The 23,441-nt window shown below is 39.7% G+C and overlaps 1 protein-coding gene across 4 annotated transcripts in view; it reads right to left on the reverse strand.

The window, feature by feature from the left end:
- Jarid2 (jumonji and AT-rich interaction domain containing 2) overlaps window positions 1-23,441 on the reverse strand; it is a 179,668-nt gene that overhangs the window by 56,483 nt on the left and 99,744 nt on the right. For 3 of the 4 annotated variants that reach the window (XM_051194355.1, XM_051194354.1, XM_051194353.1), the window contains one exon: window positions 8,319-8,460. In XM_051194355.1, coding sequence (XP_051050312.1) covers window positions 8,319-8,460 — 142 coding nt within the window. Of the gene's footprint in view, window positions 1-8,318; window positions 8,461-14,911; window positions 15,077-23,441 lie in introns of those variants that run through there. The other variant, XM_051194356.1, reaches the window with a different exon arrangement.

Genomic DNA, 23,441 nt, shown 5'->3' on the forward strand with positions numbered 1-23,441 from the left:
GAGTGAGCTCCTGTCATCAATTAATCTCTCAGCACAATATCACTTCCTGTCTGTCTGTACAGACTTCTAGACTTCTGTAGTTAACTAGTAGCTAGCTCCACCCTCTAATCAACAGGTAGGCTTTTTTGTTTAACAAGATATCACTATGGGTATCTCTAGACAAAGCCCTACATTTAGCAGAAAGGAAAATTTCTAGTGTAAAGAAAACCATAGTTTCACTCAAAATAGAATCTAGAAAGGAACTGGCCTATGTTTTGTTATATGACCCAAGGTGACCTAAATTTCTAGATCCTCCTCCCTTAGCCACTTGAGGCTGGGAATACAGGGTTAGGCCACCATACATGACCACACACTTTTTTTTTAAAGACACATAAAGACGCTTAAAAATGGAAAATTAAAGCTCTAATCCCAGCTAATTTGGGAGAATATAGTAAGAGATTTTCCAGTTCAAAAATAAATCTCTGGGCCTACATCATGGCACAGAATAAAAGGCCCAACAAGCAAGGTAAAGGGGGAAAGGGAAGGGGAGGGGAAGGTAGGGGAGGAGATGGGAGGGGAGGGGAAGGGAAAAGGAAAGGGAAAAACATAAATGACTAAGGTCTACAAAACAACTTCAAGTTTCTCATCCAGGAAAAGAGGCAGGCATTCAGCCAAAGTAAATCACATAGACATTTCCCATTACTGTCATCTTTATCTGGGTAACAACATTTTGCTTTGGCCATACATGTGTCATACAGTATGTGTCATAAATTGAACTCCAAGTCCCTGGTTGCCTTTGCTTAGTAGTACCCAAGCTTACTAACTAATCTCACATTGCTTCACCAACAAACTGCATGCACCACACATCTTGTTAATTGCTGTGAAGAAGATACCACAATGGAGCAATTCATGGGGTGCCCTCCCCCTCCTCGCTCCGGGGTGTAACAGTCCCAGTTATGTGCTTTGTAGACCAGGATGACCTTGAACTCAGAGACCTACCTGCCTATGTGCACTGCCATCACTTGGCTAAGAGGGACAATTATAAACGTTTCCAAGGCATAGTCCATTATTACCATGGTGAGGAGCATGGCACATATGGTGCTGGGAAAGTCCTTGATTGAGAGCTACATTCTGATTGGGGGTGGTGTGGGCCTAGCATGGCTTTTGAAACAAAGCTAAATGTCCTAATTCTTCTAATACTACTAAAGAGTTTCCACTCTCCAATGACTAAGCATTGAAATATATGAACATTTGGGGGGGGGGGGGGGAGGTTGACACACCACAGTTCCAGACTCTTCCTTCTAGGGTACTAAACTTAACTCCCAATAAACATCCTGCACCATGATCCCCACAGAAAATATCCTGAATCTCCATCCATATCCATTATCTTTCCCTCTACAAAAGCCTAAACTATACCTTAAGACTTGACAAAGTCTGACTATGCAGAACAAAGTAGGCAATGACTTGTGAGAAAGACACATAAAGGCTCAACATCTGCTCCAATGCATTGGAGCAATGGAAAAGATGTCCATAGCCCAACCCCAACTACCCCCAAAACAAACAAACAAAGAGAGAGAGAGAGAGAGAGAGAGAGAGAGAGAGAGAGAGAGAGAGAGAGAGAGAAAGGAAAAAAGAAAAAAACACTGAGCCAGTTATAAGCAATCAAATGCCAGGCAGCTAAAAATTGTAAGACAGAAAAGGAGAGAAATAGGTTCATATCATCTGTGAGGCTTTTCAAGCTGCACAAACCATGAGCTAAGCTCTTGGAATGTGGTGACAACAAAGGACTGAGGTCTGAGCAGAGATCCCCAGGGAAAATCTAGCTATGAAATCCAAGTAAGAAACAAAGTAAATCCTCCAGGTAGCAGAGCATACACACTCCACTGCAGAAACCAACCAAGAGCTCTCACCTGCTCTGTATTTTGCACCTGAGACTCACGAGGGGCCTTTGCTTTCACCTTGTGAACATGTTTCCTAGGAAAAGATAGATTTAAGCCTGAGGTCAAGGCACATACACTGAGACAATATATCCTTGTCTATGAGCCAGCCTGCACCTTTATTCTTGCCCTCTAGCCGAAAACATGTTCATGCACTGTTGAAAAATGAAGACAAATATTTTTGTGGAGAAACAACCAAGTCACATTACCACAGACCTACCTGGGAGAACCACTAAGACCAGCTAGGAGAATTGTTCTCTGGTTTCTGGCACCTCAGGAGCCTTCTCTTGCACATGAAGACATAAAACTCTAATAAAAAAGGGTTCCACCAGCGCTTTCAGAAACTCAAGTGTTTTGCATGGATTAAGCTGAAGGTCTTTCCCCTTTTTGTCTACTGTTAGTTTATGAGGGACAAAAAAAGGGGGGGAGCCATTCATTGCATAAAAAATGGAATGCAATAAAGAGAAGACATTGGCATACATGATTTGAGGAGACCACAGACAGGCAAAACACCAAAGTGCTCAGTAAGCATGGGTGGGACATATGCCCATGGCTCAGTTACCACGACAATGGCTATTGCTTTTGACCTTTTTTTTTTTTTTTTTTTTTTTTTTGGGGGGGGGGTGTTTAGAAAAGTATCTTCAAGAATACAGCTTACATTTGACACAAGATTTGAAAAGTTACATAGTACAGCTTGAACGCTAGGTTTGCATCTTGTTAATGCAGTTGGTAAAGTATGAGTGATAAAAATAATACAGATGTTTCCAGAGAATTAACTGCTTTTATTAATTAGCAGCATATCTTGTCATTGAAAAGCCTCTTTTAGACATGTTTTATAACTTCAAAGGCATAAGCATTTCTAATACTCACATGCTTTATTGCTTTATTGTGGGATTGTTTACTATTTGTAAGCCAAACATGTTAGTGTTGAAATATTTCTCATTAAACTAAATGAAAATCCTGATAAAGAGCCAACACTGAACTTTTTATCTGCTTGTTGTGTGCTTTTCTCACTCACATAAGGAGTGCATGTTTTTAGGTAAGAGAGTATAGAATCAGGATTTACTTTCTGTCTGTATATAGGAAGTAAAAGCCCACAGGAGACACTGAGCCAGCTTGGCAGTGGTGAAATGTGTGTGCAATGTGTGGTGCCTGCTCAAGTGTGAAAGTACGGGTACACTTGACACAGCTGTCCTCTCAACACTGTTGGAGTGGAGACCTGTCTGCTATTCCCCACTGCATATGCTGGGCTAACAGACACCCAACCGCCTGGGGACTCTAGTTTATCCATACCAGCAATAGGATTAGAGATGTTTGCTACTACACTCAGCTTTTAGTATGTATCCTAAGGATTTAAAGTCACTGTTGAATTATCCAGTCCCAGCTTATTAGTTTTAAAGAAAATAAGTTTCCAGGCTAGAACAAGAGACAAAAACTAAGGGCCAGGCAAAACCTCCAAGTTGAGAATCAGTCCCAGGCCAGCAAAGACACATAGTAAGATTCTTGTCCCCATCCATCTCACAAAAGAGAATAATCAAAACAACAAATAAATAAAATTGGTGAAATCTTTTTAAAAAATAACAAGACTGGAAAAGGTAAACCCTCAGTGAGGTAAAGAGCAATTTCCAATACACTAATAACATATGCAATCAAGTTTCCAAGTAAGGAGGTAAAAGAAAAGTACATTGCGAATCCACACACACTCAGTTTATGAAATAATGGCTCCTTCTTTGTAGAAGCAGTGATCTCTGAAGACTAAACAGTGATAATAAGCCCAACAAACAGCAATGGCAAAAATAAGACAAATTTTATATCCAAGCCTGAACCGACACTGACTGCTAAGTATGAAAGACTAAGGGTAAAAGCAGGTCCTAGTCTGTAGAATGACAGTAAATCCTTTTTCAAGAACTATGCAAACAAGGAGACAGAAATGAGGTCAATGGCATGCTGCTGAAGAATCGCCTTTAACACAGCATTCTATCTAGAGCAAAGATGGCTCTCAAATAAGGAGGTCCTGCTACGTACAAAACATGCACAACAGCTCATACTTACAGAGGCTTAAAAAGGCATCCATCATCAGCAGATTAGAGTCTTTATATTAAAGAAAGAAAAAAAATTGCCAGTAGAAAGAAATCAAAGCAGAAGTAATGCCAACCAGGTAGATACATTTAAAGTGTTAACTACACAGGGCTGTTTTGGCCGAACCTTTAATCCTAGCACTGGGGAGTCAGAAGCAGGCAGGTCTCTGTGAGCTTCAAGCCAGCCTGATTTACATACTAAGCTGCAGAACACAACCACATAATATAGACACTGTCTTTAATAAAAAAAAAAAAAAAAAAAAAAAAAAAAAACATGGATTGGGGGTGAGGAGAACAACAAAAAGTACTAAACACATCAATATTTTTTTCCACGATCTTACCAACAATGTCACATTTCTATTTTTAAGCCAGTATAGGATTTATATTTGTAACACAATTTTGAATATCCTGATTAACTGAAGCAAAAATCTAAATCAAATATTAAAAGAAATGTGTTGAAGGGTGCCAGTAACAGTTAATGCCTTAAACAATACTAATAACAACCTTAAACAATACTGCTAACATGTTTGGCAAAGAGATGCTGAAAAAGTCAATTTAATTCAATTATGGTTCTTAAAAATTGTCTCAATTTAGTGCATGCTATGGAACAGAACTCCCATGTACTTGGTGCTATCTTCTTTCAAAAATCTAGAAACAAGGAAGTGTTTTAAAACTATCTCAGGATTTAAAAAAGGATAACAGTTATACAACTTAGTAATGTACTGGAGACCGCTCACCAGGGATTATTATCCAGAAGCTAAAGTGGACTCAGTCCTGAATTCACACAAACCCAGGAAAAGTCGGTTATGTTTGAACGGAATGATCTCAAACAGGGTTAGCAAACCCCAAAGGCATGACTCACTTAAGAACACTATCTTCCTGTCAGGATTTGGGCATTACAAACTGGGCGCTCTACCCAAATTGAAAAGTTCCACATATCAGCCTTCATATATGAAAAGTATCTAATCCACCCCTCTTCTTCATTTGAAGACACTATTCAAACAGCAGAAAACTCCACCAGGTCAGCTCTGTCATAAAGAGCTACAGATTCTACTGTTTGCTATCTTCTAAATATGTCAGAGAACAACCTTGGCACAAGTATATTGAGCAAATACAGCTTAAAATGATTTCCAGAAGAGAGTATTTTGTGAACACAAGCACATTTTAACTGAAAGAATTTAAAAAAGAAAAAAAGCTTGTTAAAAGTTGATCACAAAAACATGATCTCCCTGGATGGAAAGTCAGCCCAGCTAAGGTCAGAATATGAGACGTCTTCAATGAGACTCTAGTAAGGTGATATCAACCGCATAACCTCATTGTTCTTTACTTTCTTCTTCCCCCAGCTAATGGACAAAAGGTAAATAAATAAGCAACTGAGACCATATGTGCAGCAGGAGTAACAATGTTATAAGAACAATTAGCTACTAATTACCAGTTCAGATCATGCTAGCAATTGTGTTAATTTCAGATATAATAAATCATGACTTTGGACTTTAGGACTGAGTCTTTTGTCCCAAAATTTCTAAATATCAAATACAATGCAAATGGACTTTCACGCATGCCTCCTACTATCTGTAAGAATAGCAGAGAGAAGAAACATTCCCTGCAGTCCACTCAATGCATTTATCTGCAGCATAGAGCCAACAACGTTAGATTTATATTCTAGGCTTGATGATTCATCTTCAGAGATATACACCCATTATTGTATTGGAAAAGTAAAATACACATATGGTGATATATACCCGTTGTTTAATCCTTAGCACCACAGTAAATACCACACAGAGCAATCTACAGAAATTCCAGTTCAAATTATCTATTATAAAGGAAAAGGAGAAGAAGGAACAATGTTCAAATTCATCCCACTAAATAAGGAACAAGACAAAGCAAAGCATTTCTCCAAATTGTAAAACAATTAAAAATATACTTCTTATGTCAAAACTCCTGAATTATCCCATGACATTGACAAGGAATTCATGTCCTAATGAGACCACTGATTCGAGTCCATAAACTTGAAGCTTTAAGTACATGAGGACATCTCACACCAGCATTACTGGGGCTACATAGATAGTTCAACAGTCAGGGGGACATTTGATTCAGAGAAGTAACATCAGATGGCCTCCAGCTCCAGAGGAACCCAACTACTCTGGTTTCTGCAGGCACCTCCAGTCACCTGTACACACATACACAGCAATATACATATGTAAATACACATACATAAATTGATATTAAAAATTTTTTAATCTTTGTCTAAAAAATGGTGATGATGAAAACTCGGCATTACCTATCCAACCATAAGCCACAAATATAACTAATAAGTTTTGCTAGTAGAGTTTGGCTGTTAGCTCAAAAAGATAATATAATGAATTCTACCTTTCCCCTTGTATTTTCATGCTCCACTGAAATTTTTTGCTTTAAAGTTTTAAAAATCTGCTTAATTTTATTGATGTGTATGAATATTTCTCCTGAATGTATGAAAGCTATCACATGCACAAATCATATCCCCTAGAACTGGAGTTACAGGTTGTTGTGAGCTACCATGTCTGTGCTGGGAATCAAACACAAGTCCTACGCAAGAGCAACAAGTGCTCTTTACTACTAAGCCATCTCTGTAGTACCCTACAACCAATTCTTAATTTAGTAAGGAAGTTATTTGATACAACTGAAAAGGTGATTTGCAGTGGTTAAATTTTAACACTAAAAAGTTGTTTGCCTTTTGTACTGTCCTATAAATTCAGTTTAAATGACTGCTTTTCACTCACCTGCCTGACCACACAGTGTATAAAGAAGGAGGCAGCAGCAGCAATGTCACCCAGAGAATGAGGCCTCCTGACACTGGGGTGGGGTAGATGGTCAGTCACACTTAAGGTAGTCCACATGACTTCTATAACCAGAGACTCAAAATGGAGGTTGAAAGCTGATGCCAGAGGCATGGGCACCTCCCACGGTAGAAGACAAAGGTTATGTCACTCGTTACAATGTATTTACTAAAGAGACTACCTTTTTTGCCTCCAGCCTTGAAAATCTAGGAATGGTTCCCTTTGAAAATGGGGAAAGAGGCTCCTTATGGAATACGGTAACAGCCTCATCACTGAGACATTCGTTGAGTCTGCATAACTACAGAGTCCTCTTGTATTCATGCTCACTATACTAACAAATCAAAGAACAACTTAAGTGAGAGACAAAGACAGAAGTCAATAGAGTATGTGCTGTTAGACACCAGGGAGGAAGAAGGCAAACTAAGAATTTGAGCTATGCATATCAATTTTCGGGCTCAAGAACTATTAAGCATAATATAAACACATGGCTAGCTTACTTTCCCTTAACCTTTTAGTGTATTTGATTAGAGACAGAAATCTAAATTCATTCCAAAGGGTAATTATACTGTAAGATGAATCAACCAAAAAGCTCAAACCAAAAGAACCTTTCCTTTTAATATTATACTCATAAAGAAAATAATACAGGGAAATATCAAATGCAAACTGAAATTTTAATATTAAAGTAGGTGAACAATAAGACATGAAATAGGGCGAATACCAGCAAAGGAAATTTTAAAGCCCCAGTTAGAGGTGTTATGTAATATCACTGCTACTAATCTTGAAACAGCTACACTCCTGCCTGAACTGTCTTAAGTTATATAGGAAAATCATTTACAAGTAAGTGTTATGTTTGAAGAACTGATTCTACAGTTTGGTTTAAAAGCAGGCATATTAAAATTATACATAGTAATTTCTAGTTTCATGACAAAAACAACACCTTTCAATAATAGCACATTAAGTCTATAATGTTTTGGGGGAAACATTAACTTTCCTTCAAAATTGGCAAGAACATATCCAACAAATATTTCAGAACTTCTACAAGAATAAATATGACTAATAGCAAATATCACAAAATGGTTGATTTGGGTAAATTGCTATGGCAGGCCATAACATCTTTTTTTTTTTTTGGCTGCTGGTGGTGGGGTGTGTTGTGTGGTTTTTTTTGTTTTGTTTTGGAAATGGGGATTCAAGTCAGGGTTTCTCTGTGTAGCTTTGGATCCTGTCCTAGAATTTGCTCTATAGACCAGGCTAGCCTCAAACTCACAGAGATCCGCCCGCCTCTGCCTCTGCCTCTGCCTCCTGCCTTTGCCTTCTAAGTGTTGAGATTAAGGTGTGTGCCACCACCCATCCTCTGTTTACTACTACCACTTAGAAAATCTCAGTTCTGACTCCTCTGTGAAAAACAGTTGATTGTGAATAGAAACTCCCACTTGTTCCCATGTGGCAAACAAATTTGCAGCCCCTGTTTTATGACATATTCACTAACACTTTCAGCCTTGGGTACTAACCTTTTCCTCGACGGCCCTTCTTCAAAATCTGAAGAACTAACATCGTTGCTAGTAGAGGACACTTGGGATGCATCGTCCTTCTCATTCTCTGACTGCTCTGATGCGGGTCCTAAGGCCTTAGACTGGTCATTACCAAGGAGCCCTACAGGTGAGAAAAGGGACAAACACTTAAATACATTTCATCAGGAGCAGCATTTTTACACAGTCAGCCTTGTGCAATAGCTGACAAGGACTGAAGAAAACTCGTAAGCACTTACAACCCCTTAGAAGGGGTAAAGAAAAATTAAGCCTCATTCTATAAGAGAGTTGAAGGCCTAACAGGAAACAATTAACAGAAGGAAATTCAAGATGTAATTATATCTGTGCATGCTGAGGCAGGGGTGGGGCGAGAGGAGACACAGGAAATGGTTTCGGTATGGAGACAGGGTCTCAATATGCAGCCCAGTCTGGCCTGAATACAAGATCTTCCTACCTCAGCCTCTTAAATGCTAGGATTAAAAACCTGACTAAAGTACATTTTTAAAACATCTGTGCCTGGAGTCTAGATAAGTTCAAAGAAATGACAATTATCATGAAAATAACTAGTAACTGGTAAATATTTACTGAATATAATAAAAATTACTCTTGAGACTTCCTTAAAACCAGTACCAGTTAGGTGTAGAAATGTCATTATGTCATAACCACATCTTAGAGGCAAACTGGAAATCTTAATACAGCCATTAGTTAAGCTTGTAGCCAGTCTTGCCTCAGATGTTCTCAAAGGACAACTGCTCTTTAGGTCTGCAGTACTGAAGCACACACAGTCCCATGGCTGTACTCCTGCAGACACAAACAAGAAAGGGCTCCCTTCCAGGGATGCCAGAAGTAGTGGTCACTAAGTTAAACAACAAAATGTATTAAGTGACATGGCACATATGCCAATTTCACCTATTTGTTTCAATGTCTTTGAAAGCAACCACAAAATAAGTTGCATATTGTCTATATAATATACTTCTGATTAGTGTACACTGACACACTAATACAGAAATAGGCAGGATACTCAACCACTGGGGCTATACAACTATACTTTCAAAAGCCATTAAAACTATGAGTGGGGCCAGTATCCAGTTCAATTCCTTAGCAAGAGAGAGGGACTAAGGAGTAAACTGTGAGCCCCTCCCCCTTAAAAATGTAGTGCACACAGTGTATTTTTTCATTGTGGTTAAATTCATCAGGAAAAAGTGAAAGGAAGGAGATTAAGTTTTCAAATTATCTAGTGAACTGACAGGGTACTTTAGGATATGGACAGGACAAACACAAATGTTCCTATATTCAACACTACACATGAAGAAACTTTACACATCCAGTAAGGAACAGATGATAAGTTAGTGAAAGCAAGTCACTGCAGCCAGACCACAAGAACAGTAAAGAAATCACACACACACACACACACCACACACAACACGAGACTACTTTGAAACTGCATTTAGATCTGGTCTTCTGCCCTTTGAAGTTTGACACATTATTAATGTGAGAAAATTAAGCTATCAGGCTGGCAGCTGTACCCCTCCTGTCTTCCAGGAGCTCTGCAGACACAGGAAGAATAGCAGACTCTTCAATTTGAACTTGTCCCAGATTCACATGTGCCCTGTTCTACACAACTAGTGTTCCCAGGTAATGCAAAGCTAAATGAAGTACATGTCTAATGTCAGTTAATGGGAGTCCTATTGTTCCTGAGCCACTAATAAGCTGGGTTAAACCTAAATAACAACCCAGGTGATTGACGATCATCATAGGCAATATTTCAAAAAGGCTCCATACCCAACAAATCCTATCCATCTTTTCCCAAAGTTCTATGGAGAGACTTGTACTAATGTGCAAGGACAAATATAAACACAATTTTAAAACAAACAAACAAAAAATCCAGAGTCGGAAAGAGGGAGTACACAGATCTGAGTATCAAAGGCTTAAAAGGACTCCTCCCCAAAATAACTACTAAGCACAAATACTAGTAAACCACATGGGGAAATTGCATGAGATGTGCCTTAGAATTTTAGTACATACTCTGCACTCAATGTGAGGCAAGGGGAAATGAAGCTGCTCTGATTCTAAGACTGAGTCATTAAAGGGAATAGAAATGAGGGCACTCCATTGTCCACTGGCCTCAAACTAGCACATTAGGTACGGCACTCCAAGCTTTTACCATTCCAAGTCACACAATGAGGATGACACGAACCAGAGAGAGCATCAGAGCTACTGCTTGAATTAGACCCTTTATGAAGGAGAACAGACTTTATTCTTACATGATCAATGTTTTGAATGAGTATTCCTGTTGTATATAAAAATTAATCAGAAAATTACGCTCATTTAGTTTCCTTGTCTATATGCTTGAATAAAGCAGCGCCACACACACCCTCCATTCATTTCCATCCTCTTTTTCACATCTCCAACTATCACATTATACCAAATCATAGAACCTGCCTATTCTAGGAAAGCTGGATCAGCAAAATACACTATGATACCACAGTGCAGAATAGCCATCATGGCACCATTAGAGGGGCTAATGTGTGGTGCTTTTTCTTCTGAGTGCTTAACACATCCTTGCAAATGTTATCATTATTATTTTTAGTTGAGAAGAAATAATGCAACAGCATCTCCTCCCACACATACGCTCCATTTTTAATTTTTCCACCCGCCCCCCCCCCACTCCCGCTTTCCCACTAACACAAACGTATGTTGGAGACAGGAGGTTAAACAGAGAAGAAAAACTGAATGGCCCAAAGATCCAGCCTCTGAGCATTTGTTCTCCGCCATTAATATTCAGTAGGTTGAACTTAAATTAAACCAGTCTATTGTCTTTCACAAAAGCAATAAATATGAGCTGGAAATTCAAAATCACTGGCATAAAGACAGCTTGGGGGCTGGGCCTGCCACCTCAGCTAGACAACATCAGCAGATAGAAGCATCGTGATATAGCCTGGACATTACTTGTCTACCATCACACAACCTAGATAACACCTCCAAGAAATTAGATACAACAGCAAGATGCTACCAGGGACTCTGCAAGCTCAGTAGCTACTCATCTCATCTCCCAAATTAGCAACAAATTAAAAAAAAAAAAAAAAAACCTTCCAGCACCACACAAGGGCCTGGAACAGCAACAGAAAGGAGCAAAATGAATTCCTGTTGGAATCTAGCGTAGCTGTGCACATGGTGACCCTTTCTCCCTGTTGCCCTCACGTGAAAATATGTAGGCAAACTGAAACACAACTTAGGCAAAGCCTCTTTCAACTAAAGAATTTTTAAGCAATTAATGATAACTCAATTATAAAACACAGATGTATAAACTCAATGTACTTCCTTTCTAATGCCTGAAAAAAAATATAGCTTATGATTTTATATTTTAGACACAAAGAAGGCATGGCAGAATATAAAACCAAAGAAAAACTATTCCACAAAGGCAATGCCAAAAGGGTTAAAAAGAAATGAAAACAAGAAAGGCTTTCTTTGAAGCTATGCCAGTGTTTCTCAAACATCTGGAGCACACCAAACTTATTAGCATATTAGGGAGAACCAATGATTTGGCTTTGTTGTAAGAAGTATGCACAAAAGGTGATTCTGTGTTACAGAGCCAATGCCGTCTGCCACCCTGTCACTGTGACACAGGGTATCACATTACATATTAAACAGTGAAGCACCCAAAGAGCTTTCATTTTCAACAGCAATTTATCATTCTGTATGTGCCCTCACATATGTGTCCACTTTCAGTTAGTTGGGAGGAAAATCATAATAGCAGCCTCCTTGGTTAAGGCAGGGACCCTCTCTGAGGTAATCAAAATGCATGGTTTGCCGCCATTACTAGTGAAAAATAGAGCCTTGGTTCCCTCAGAATCTGAATGAAACATTGGATTGTCTGCCTTTCAAACAGTACAGGCATTCTGATGCTGGGCCAGCTTCACATACGAAATGTGGATGTTAACCCTCAACTGTACACATGCAGGTCAGCAGTGAACATACACCACAACGAGGAAGGTAGGGGTGAGCAGGGCAGAGCCTGGGAGGCCCAGCCCTGGCTTGTCCATAGACATGCTTACACCAGATCCATACTGATGTGGCTGAGAACAAATGACAGTCATAAGGCAGGATGTAAGTGACACTTATGGTCAACGAGGCGCAAATGAAAATGGCTTCATACCTCGGATTATAGAAAATAATTATCCTTCTCTCTCAAGAGATCAACCCCTCAGCCAACTGAGACTCCCCTTTGTCTACTCTCAAATCAGCATTGGAGATTTCCCATGTTAGTCAAGAAAATGTAGTCAAACCCCCAGCCCCTATGGAACCTCAAAATAAATTCAAACTACAAAGGAGTAATAATTCTGGGTTTTGCTCATTTCAGTCACATATCAAAAATATAGATATTAATACTGAGTTTATATACCAACAATTTAGAAGTGACCTTTATCAACCACTAATCTCAGTTCCCACATTGTCTTCTTAATCTAAACCCCCTTTGCAAGACAAATATTTTGATAAAAGATGCTATGGCCCAGCACAATAACAGGGAAAAATTGGGCTACGGGGTAGATAATTATTTCTAGTCAAGCAAGGCAGCCAGGGCCCCAGGGCCTTTCCTCACTTTGACCAATATAAGAAAAGGCCCAGTGGGCATCTCAATACACTTTAGCAGGTTCACAAACTAGGCCCTAGTCTGGGTGACTTAATGCTGAAGTCACCCAAAGGAAAAAGATACCCTTTTCAAGCATTTTAATCAACAATCACTCACAAGGGGAAAGTAGGCTCCAAAAACAAGTATCCCACAAAATATGAAGTTTGTTTACATTTTTTTCTTTTATTTCTAGTCTTCCAAAAAATTCTATCAGTGGACAGGCTGTCAGAGCATTTATTTTGGCATAAACCCTCATTTCTTAGGATCAACCACACAATATGTTAATTATTTCTCAGTTTCCCTCATTCATGCCAATCATGACTTTCATTACCAATTAGAACATGTTGCCTTCAAGACAAGACTTCCCTCAAACATCTTCAGTATCCTGCATTGTCAAGCTCTACCTTTACATGGAATCGTCAGTCTGCTATGTCAGATGCTAACTTCTAGATTCATCCAAATTCCCAACATCTGTTTACATTTTACACTGACCAAAGGTCAAACACATGCCTACCAGGCAACTTATTTACAAGCAACAAGCAGAAATGCAGTTCCTGAACCTCCAGCTACTGAAAATGGTTTCCCAGATTTAAGGCCCAGCACTGACCATCTCAGGTCAAAAGCTGCATTCCACAGAAGAAAAAGCACAGAACAGGCAATACTGCAGGACAATGGGACAGGTAAGCCAGGACCTTTCTTTTTTATATTAGTTATAAAATATATCAATTAGACCTGTTTTTCAAAATCTTCTATTGAGATAAACAGACATGGCAAAATTTTTTCTGTAAGAAGTACAATGTTTGCACTGAAATTGCCCCTCAAATGAAGTACTAAGATAAAACCAGTTCTCCAAAGCAAGTGAAAATCCAGGTTACAGGCCATCAATGAATGCAATAAACTTAGTGAGTTTGTATACTTATCTTTGCCTACCAAAAACCTTGGCTACATTTTGACCAATAAAGGTTCCAAGTTATGTTTTTGTTGAGAAAGATTCCCCTCCAGATTCATTATCTCAATTGCACATAAACAAATCAATTGCCCACCCCCTTTTCAGATAAATATATTCAGAGTCCAAACAGAACCATACCTGCGGATAGGCCTACTACCTCCCAGAACAACAGTCTTCCCAATACTAAAACAAAAAGCTGTACAAGGCAAGACTATAGGAATGTGGCCACAATGTGGCCCACAAGTGACGGGGCCCAACAATCATTTGACTTTATGCTCACTAATGCAAATATGGAATGGTACAAAATACAAGGAAATAAAGGGGAAAATACAGGACCATATACAAGGAAAAATAAAGAACTCTGAATTTAAAGTATTCTGATATAACCACAATCACATAAGGATGTGGCCTCTACATGCCTCAGTTATCTCATTATAAGGAAAGAATAACATAAAAAGAAGAGAATAAGAGAAATAAACCAAACATGCTATTTATGAAAGAAACTAGATATAGGGTGATTTTAATCAAGCACCTTTTTTAAAATGATGATAAATGACCATATATTGTTAAATTAATATATTAATAAAGAGATAAGCTTTTGCTGAATGGCTGGTCAGTCCCCAGAGAAATGTCTAAATTCATACAAGCCTGGTTAAAACTGCAGATTTGGTCAAAATGGTCAGCAGAGCCTAATGCATTAAAAACGGCATTAATACTCTCTTGTAAATTTCCACGGCCTCTTAGTAGGAACCACCATTGCCTTAGGGAAGATATAAAATCTAAAAGAATATTAAGCAAATCCAACACATTTTAAATTGTGTGTGTGTGTGTGTGTGTGTGTGTGTGTGTGTGTGTGTGTCCCTTGCCACCCATAATGAATATAATCAGGACACCCAGCAGGAAAACCCACAAAGGCCTATTTCTCCAACAAAAGCCAAATCAGACTGAAATGAATCACAAGCTATTTGTTTTTTTTTTTTATTTATAGGAACAGACCTTCTATCCCAGGTTCCTCAAGATAAGCCACCAAAAACTGCACCTGACAGACCCGTGGAGCAGCCATCCTCAGAGCCGGATCATTGCAGAGACAGAGGAAGAAGGACAGAGGAAGGGAGGGAGGGAGGGAGGAAGAGCGCAGTGAGGCAGGCTCCCGAGCACTTGTCAACAATCCTCCCCTGTACGTAATAAGCAAGCGGCAGTGCAGATTCCGCACGGCTATAGGACAGCCGAACAGCAGCGGGGCCAAGGGGGAGGGGAGACAGTCGGGAGAGAAGATTATTTATGTGCCTGGAAGAGAATCGAACACTGAAGAGGAGGGGGGCGTCTGGCCGGCTTGTCCCCCTCCTTGGTTTTTACCATCTTGATAAATTAATGAGAAAAGGCAAAAGAAAACAGCTTTATATCCTGCCACCACCCCCCAACCCCCACAACCTGCAATGCAGACACATCAAAATACAGAATTTCTGGCACTCAGGGGGAGGGAATATGTTGGCAAGGGACAGTCACAATTTAATTGTACAGACTTTTGTGTCCAAGAGAGGGCCTGTTGTATCGTGCACTAAGCCCCCTCCTTTCTGCACACACCCATCTCCAACAACAGCGGAACGAGGGCAGTGCTTCATGGTATCCCTTTTTAATATCATAATCTGTGTCATTCAGCACTTGCCTTTTATTTATTTTTATTTGTTTTTTTGGCTGGGAAACCTGGGAAGCTCTCCAGACAGAATACAGAAATCTCTCTTCACAGGCTCCTCCTCCAGCCCCTCCCTCCCCTTCCTGCAATTCCAGCCACCTTGGGAGCTTCATTACTTATGAACTGACCGAATGGGCAGGCATGAGCCACCCACCACCAGCACAGGACACCCCTCCCCCAGCCCTGCCTGGGCACCTCCCCATGGCACATAAATTGATCTAATCTAATCAAGCTGAAGCTGTTTCCCCTCATTGTTTCTTGTAGATCTTCACAAGCAGGCTCTGTAGCCTGGCAGCTGCTGAGAGGGGTGAAAAAGGCATGCATCCAACTGGCCTCCAGTAACCGAGTGCATGTCTCATTTCTGATTTTCAAAGTCAATTTCTTTGAAGCGTTTGAACTTCATCTGGCAATGATGATGTACAAAACACATGCTTTATACTACCCACATGCTTCTCTTTATGCCCTTGCAGGGAAGCTAAAGATGGTGACTGATCCAATGAGCTCCATGAGGCACTGAAACTTCTCCCGGAAGATTCATACCAAGGCACTGGGAAACCCCATCGAGTGAGTACTCTGTTGTTTCATATTTCCAGGCTCAAACTTAACTGAAATCTTGTAAATGCTAATAGCAGATACTAGCTTTTCCTGGGGAGGGATCATCTGACTAGCAGTTATCATGGTCATTTCTTAGGTGACCATGCCAGGAATACTTAAACACAGCATCTCCTGATTGATGGGGAAGACAACAATCTTCTCTAAAGCCTATGTGATATACTCACCACTTTTAAATGACAATTACAGATAGGGCTTTGTAAACAGATACATGGACTAGTGCAATCTCTAGTTATAAATGTAAAACTGTGACTTAGGCTAAGCTGGTTTCCAACCATGCTCCAAGTCACTGTGTCTCCTCAGACAGGAAACCATTCAAGAATACTGTGTCATTAGGGGCTAACCATATATTAACATACAAATACAGCTTTGAGAAACAGAGGGGATTCTCTACAATATTTCCCAGCAGAGACCCACAAAACTTTCCCATGCAAAAATGTTCTTGCAATGCTTAGTAAGTGTTTGGCATGTGTCCCTTTGCAATATAAATACAAATAATAAACTAAGGACATTTGGGAGGTCAGCACTTTTTATCTTTTCCCTTTTGTAGGATTAATCGTGGCTCTTCAGTAATAAAGAGCACTCAGAGCAATAACCAGCGAAGATAAGCAGAGAGATAGACGAACACCAATTCCAGGAAAATGAGGTGAGAAAGGAAGAGAGAAATAGCCAGAGAGAAATGAAGTTTGGGAATCATACACAAATTTTAGTTTTGCCTAACATTCCCTGCCCCCACCCTGAGAAGGCCTTTCCAATCACAGAAACTAAAGAAACTGGGTGCTTGTATTTGCCATCTATCTGATGCAAGTTAATTCCACTTCCACTCGGGCCTTTCTTTATGTGGCCTGAAGGCACAAACTAGAGTTGGAAATTATTCATTAACACCAGTAGGTATGAAATGCTGGCCCACTACCCATTGTCTTGAGTTTGGTATTCTATTGTTAGAGGTAATTTCCGATCTTAAACTCAAGTATTACCAGCTTGCCTTCCTTTGTATTTTATAAAATGAATTATGATAGTGAGCAGTAGATGACATTCAGTTATCCCTTCACTTGACTTCTTTGTTCAGGTTCACTGGAAATAATTTTTAGTGTGTTTTCCTACATAACATGGTGAAATTCCTCTGTATCTCTCCCAGAAAACAAGCATTAGTTTTTCCTGGATACATATCTAGGAGCAGAATTAGCAGAAATCTTTAGATATTAGTCTCTAAATGTCTACATGAAACCCTTCACTCAAGACACCAGAAAACAAAGCACTACCCTCAAAATGCTACTTCTGAAGAAGTAATAATTTCTGGAAGGATCTTATACCAAAGCAACTCTATGCAGTCATCCAGGTACATGGCTGCCTCTCACCTAATTACTGCCAAAACCTCAGGACATACCTTGCCTCTTGCATAATCAATAATCTGTTCTACCATCTCATTACCACAAAGTTGGGGAAACTCCAACAAATTCACTAGGTGTATTTCACCTCTTATAATAATAACAATAAGAAGAAGAAGGAGGAGGAGGAGGAGAGAAAATTCCAACTCATACAGTGTCCTGTCTAGTGAGAGCAAGACATTGCAGGTCTTATTCCATTTTAAAAGCTAAAACTTTAATTAAAGAAGCACATGCTTCAAAAAAACTTAGCCCCCTTATTTAATTCAAATAACCAACCTGAAAAAATAAGCTAAGCTGGTGTAGTGGGTTACTCTTGTGATCCTAGCTAGCATTGAGAATATTGAAACAGGAGAACCACCACAAGTTCATAACAAAGCTATTCTACAGTGAGCTCCAGGCTGCCCTGGGCTACACAATTTAAAAATTGGTCTAAACAGGCACACAAACATAATCATTCAACCCAAAATGAGAACCAATTGTAAAGAGGAAAAGGCAAGCCTTGAGAGTTCATTCACAACCCCAAAATGCACAGACACATGGAATGTTAACATTTTGAGTCTTGTGCAATTAGAGGTCACAATGCAAAGAAATCCATACCAAAAAGGAGACAGACAAAAAAGGCTGCCATGTGAGTTAACTGACAGATTATGAGATTGCAGCGCCTGCTGTTTCTGAGGACCCAGGATCCAAAAGTTAACTCACAGCTGGAATCAGACACCCTCTTCTGGCCTCCTCAGGCATTGCACATACAGGATACACAGACACATGAGGGCAAATCACCAATACATAAAAAATAAATATAATAAATCTTTAAAAATAACTTAACCTGTGATAGTGCTCATTTCCTAAACAAGAATAAAGCTTAGCTATTTCCAGAGTCTTTGCTCTGTGTTATAGATCTACAACTCGAAAGTAAATAGTAGGATCTGCACAGGCTATTCAGTTTTCATGTGGGACCTCACTATATTGCCCAGCCTAGAACTGAACTGACAATTCTGCTTCGCCTCCTGAATAACAAGAGACTATAGGCACAAAATACCATGCCTGACTATACAGTTTCCCAAAAGAAATGGGGCTTCCATGATCTCTGGAATCTATAGGAACTCCACAAAAATCAGGGATACCTATACCCAAATGAATCTTCTGGCTCTGTGGCCAAGTATCAGTGCATTGATTTTGTCACCAGGGTATGATTTTTAAAAAGGGAGGAGGTTAATCCACTGTGCTAATATTTGACTTTTAAAACCACTGTTATTATTAAAATGCAGGTACTCTGGTAATTGTACATTAAGTCTCACTTATTAAGGTTCTTATGTAACTGAAACTTAATACACTGACTCTATACCAAGCAGAACTGGGTATACACACAAGTCTGGTTTGGAAACCTTCCAACTGGGTTTGAAAATTCCAAAAATGCTAAAAACACTACATTGTGTAATGTGCCCACTTGCCTTGTTGACTAACATCAGCTCCCACTATACAGTTACAAAACAACACCAATAATAGCAATAACTCAGAAGAGTGACCCATTTTAAGAGTGACCCATTTTGAGTGGCAAATTTAGTAAAGCATCTAGTTTATGCTAATAAACCAAACCAGAGCAGAAACAAAACAAAATATTAAAAAAACAAACCATACACCTCAGAAAAGATAACACTCATGAAGAATTATATTCTGGTAAAGCTATTGCCCTTAGAATAAGATGGGTCAGAGTACACACGGCACAAGAAGAACAGAATGGGCTGCTCTAGTCCTGTTCTTGCTGAGTAGTCTTATACCAAACTGAGGCAGTTTCCTAGTCTACTAGGCAGAGTAACAGAAAGAGAGATAGATAAAAGGGTCCTTTACTATTATATGCTTTATTAATTAGCTTTCAAGCTTAAAATGATTTAAAAGTTTTTAAAAAGATTTTTACCTAAGAATAGGAGATCATCTGACTACACAACTAGCTTCAAGCAATATGGACTACATACATAAGAACCTAACCCCCCCCCACAAACACACAAACAAACACACACACACACACACAAAAGCAAAAACAAAAGACAGATGGGTAATGTTAACATGTCTTTGGTTCCAGAACTCAGGAAACAGAGGCAGGCAATGCCTGTTATGAGTTGGAGGGAAGCCTGAATGACAAAGCTGAATAATTCCCAAGCCAGCCAATGCTGTGTAGTGATGTACTGTATGGGAACACATGCGTCCAGGCATCATCCATATAGGAACAAGCAAGTGGTGACAGAAAGCATCACTATGAAAACAAGACTCTCTCAAAGAATCTCCTTCATCCTTCTCCAGAAGAGAAAAGACAAGATGAAATATCTAGTGCAGAACCTCATTCCTACATCATGGATGTGTAATGGCACAGGCGCTATAAAATCACCACAAGCCTTTGGGCATGCACAAACAGCAGTCTGTGTGAGTTGGCTGCTCTGCTGTCCTCTGTCAGCACATGGCTGACAGAAGGATGCTCCTTCAGGAGCAAGCCAACACTGAAAGTATGCTGTTTAAGATTGGGTGGGAACTATCCCAATAAACAAGCTTTATTTAGATGAGGAGGGTGGGTAGGAGATTGATTCTGTTATTTATTTGTTGGGGGGGGGAGAGAGGGAGGAAGCTCTATCTGCATGTACACTTGTTGAAGAGGGCACTAGACCCCACTACAGATGGCTGTGAGCTGTGATTGCTGGGAATTGAACTCAGGACCTCTGGAAGAGCAGCCAGCGCTCTCAACTGCTGAGCCCTCTCTCCAGCCCTGGGGGATTGATTTTTAAATTACTATACTAAACATATTTGAGATGGGATGAATGAATTTTAAAAGGTAGTAAGCCATACCAAGTTAAAGATGGTGATCAATCTTTTGAGAATACTTTGAACATGCTATGAATACAGGGTAAGCAAAATTCACTCAGAAATAAGGGGGCGGGGGGAGAAGAGAGGGGTTGTTCCTGGAGGGAGTGGAAAGGAAATGCATAAAGTTTTTACTGGAAAAATGTTAAACAAAAGGGTGACTGCTGAAAAGCATCACCAAAGTTCTTTTAACTTGAATCTCATACATAGCTAGTGTGATTCTAAACTAAGAAAACATTTTAAGAAACTGGTTGGCAAGATGGCTCAGTGGATGAAAGCACTTGCAATGCAACACTGACAGCCAGAAGCTATAGTGGGAAGAGTGAATAGACTCCTGCAAGCTGTACACGGATCTTCATACATGAATGCATATTTGTACATATTCAAACCACAGATGTACAATTACATACACTTATAAAAAGGTTTTGTAAAATGGGTGCAAATAAGTCAACGTCCTAGTTAAATAACATCATAACAAGAAATAATTAGTAATGTCATACTAAGAAATGAGACAGCCACAATTCATTTGCAAAGATTTCAACAGTTTTGTAACTATATCTAGTGTTTATGGCATACTACTGTTTCTTTGGGTCCCTGCTGTGACTTCTGAGACCTTACTTTACTGTTGGGCCATATAAGATGGCTTCCAAAAAATGATTCCAAATGAAAATTCCTCTTTAGATAATTGACTCTAACATCTCCTGCCCTCCTGGTCTTAGAAGTCACCCACCACTCACAGATCAAGTACCACTTGAATTGAAGCAAATCAACAGTTACATGTTGATATTACCTGCAACACCATATTGCCTTGGCTCTTTCACAGAGACTTCAGAAAGACTTCCAATGCATTAGTGCCATACAAAGGTCTCCTGGCCCAACAATACATTGTACACCCAAAAAAGAGAGGATAAACCATATGCTATAAATACTAAAGTCACCCCTGCTATAACCAATGGGATAAAGCCACTATACCAGGTGTGTCACTGAGCATTTTGTCTGTGTGTAAGTATGTTCATGTGTAAAGTGTACCTGGTACCCTTGGAGGTCAAGAAAAAAAAAAAAATCAGAACCCCTGTAAGTGAAATTACAGACAGCTGTAAGCTGACATGAGGGTTCTGAAAATCAAACCTGGGTCATGTTATCTGCAAAAACAGGTGTTCTTAACCACCTGTAGATCCAAAAAGTCCAAAACCCTTTATGAAGCTCAAAAAGGCCCAGCTTTTGAAGTACTTTGGATTTCAAATTAGTGATGTTTTGCCAGAAAAATTTCCAAAACTTCCAACACTTCTGATCCTGATTATTTCTGGTAAAGTGTACCTAATCCATACTCAGTTACTAGTTGAATGAACCTTAAGATCCAATGTCAATGCTCATTCCAACACACTCAAATTTTTGACATGTTCAATATTGCTTGAGATGGCTAGAATCCAGGATTCTGGCTTAATATAACTTGACAGATTGTAATGTGGAAAGGCTACAAAGTACACTCTCTTTAAGTTCTAAATAGCTGTTCAAAATAGGTCCTAAGGCTTTCCTTCCCCATAGTTCCTTTTCTCCCTCCAAATGAGCAGGCACCTTTCTCATGCAGTTAACGACCAGTTCAAAGTCAGTCCATATTCAACCACTACCACCCCAGACAGCTCACAGGTCTTAGGGGGAAGCAACTGTGTACTTTGATGGGAGCACCTACCAAAGGTAGCTGGGTCAAAGTTCTTGATCTTAGAATGGATCTCAATTTCTGACATCCAGAACGTGGAATACTGCATACCTAGTCTATAATTTCCAAGTGGTCAGCTACTGTGTATTTAATGGGAAGAATGCCAATCTTGATCACCCTCTGAATGTTCGTTTTCTGCCAGGTATCAAAGACTTCAAATGAATTCTCATTAATCCTGAAAATGCCACTTTGGAGAAAAAAAAAAATCACTGTCATACACTGTTAAGTAGAAAAACAATTAACAGGAACCTTGTGTGTTCTTTGAACTCTGGGCTGGAACGATCTTGTTGAGGACTGAAAATATGATCCTCTTGCAATTCTTCCTGGTCTGGACTAGCAGTGGTGAATGCTCAGCCACTTCCTAGACTCTGCGGCACTCATAGTTCCAGGGCCCTGACCACAGCCAGCTTCGCCTGTACCTGTCTTTGACATATCCATGAAATTATAAAGATGGCTTCTTAAACCAAAGCAGACTACTCCTCAAGCAACACTCCCAAGCTTCAGAGATTTGCACTGAGGCTAAGAAACCAGAATTATTGTCATGCCGTTCTCCATTACCAACCACAGCCACTTGATGGCAACCTTAACCTGTTCCCTTGGATGTCTTCCATAAAGGGAACCCTGAGAAAGCCAGCAGAACATTTGTGGGCTGCACAGTATGTAACAAACAGACTTGAAAAGGCATCTCCACTTTGGGTGAGAGGCAAGGGTTAGGAGGAGGAACAGCAAGAAAACGGGTAACAGTAACCTCTCCCTAGAGTCCAACCTCCACAGGGACTGGTGCAAAACTGCATGCTGAAAGGTTCTTCATCAGACAAGCTCAAGAGAACAGACATCTGAGGCACCACAATGCCCACACATCAAAACATCTCAGAACAACTTAAGGATCAAGTCACAGGTGGTAACAAAAAAAAAAAAAAAAAAAAAAAAAACCAATAAATCAACAGCACACTCCTGTTCCTATCACAACACTTGGGTGAAATGAAAAGGTAAAACCAGTCTTTTCAAAAGAAAAAGACACCCTAGGAAACTGGAGAGATGGCTCAGAAGTTAAGACCACAGGCTGCTCCTTCCAGAGGACCCAGGGTTCGATTCCCAGAAACCACATGCCAGCTTACTCTACTTCTAGGGCTTCAGGGCCCTTGCACAGATATAAATGCAGACAAAACACCAATGAACATAAGTAAAATAAATTTTTTTCACCCTAAGAATTTCCCTACTTAAGAAAGAAAAACCCATGAGCACTTAAGGCAAGGACTCTCTAAA

The sequence above is a fragment of the Phodopus roborovskii genome, unplaced genomic scaffold (genome assembly GCF_943737965.1).
Source record: "Phodopus roborovskii unplaced genomic scaffold, PHOROB, whole genome shotgun sequence".
Classification (NCBI taxonomy): domain Eukaryota; kingdom Metazoa; phylum Chordata; class Mammalia; order Rodentia; family Cricetidae; genus Phodopus; species Phodopus roborovskii.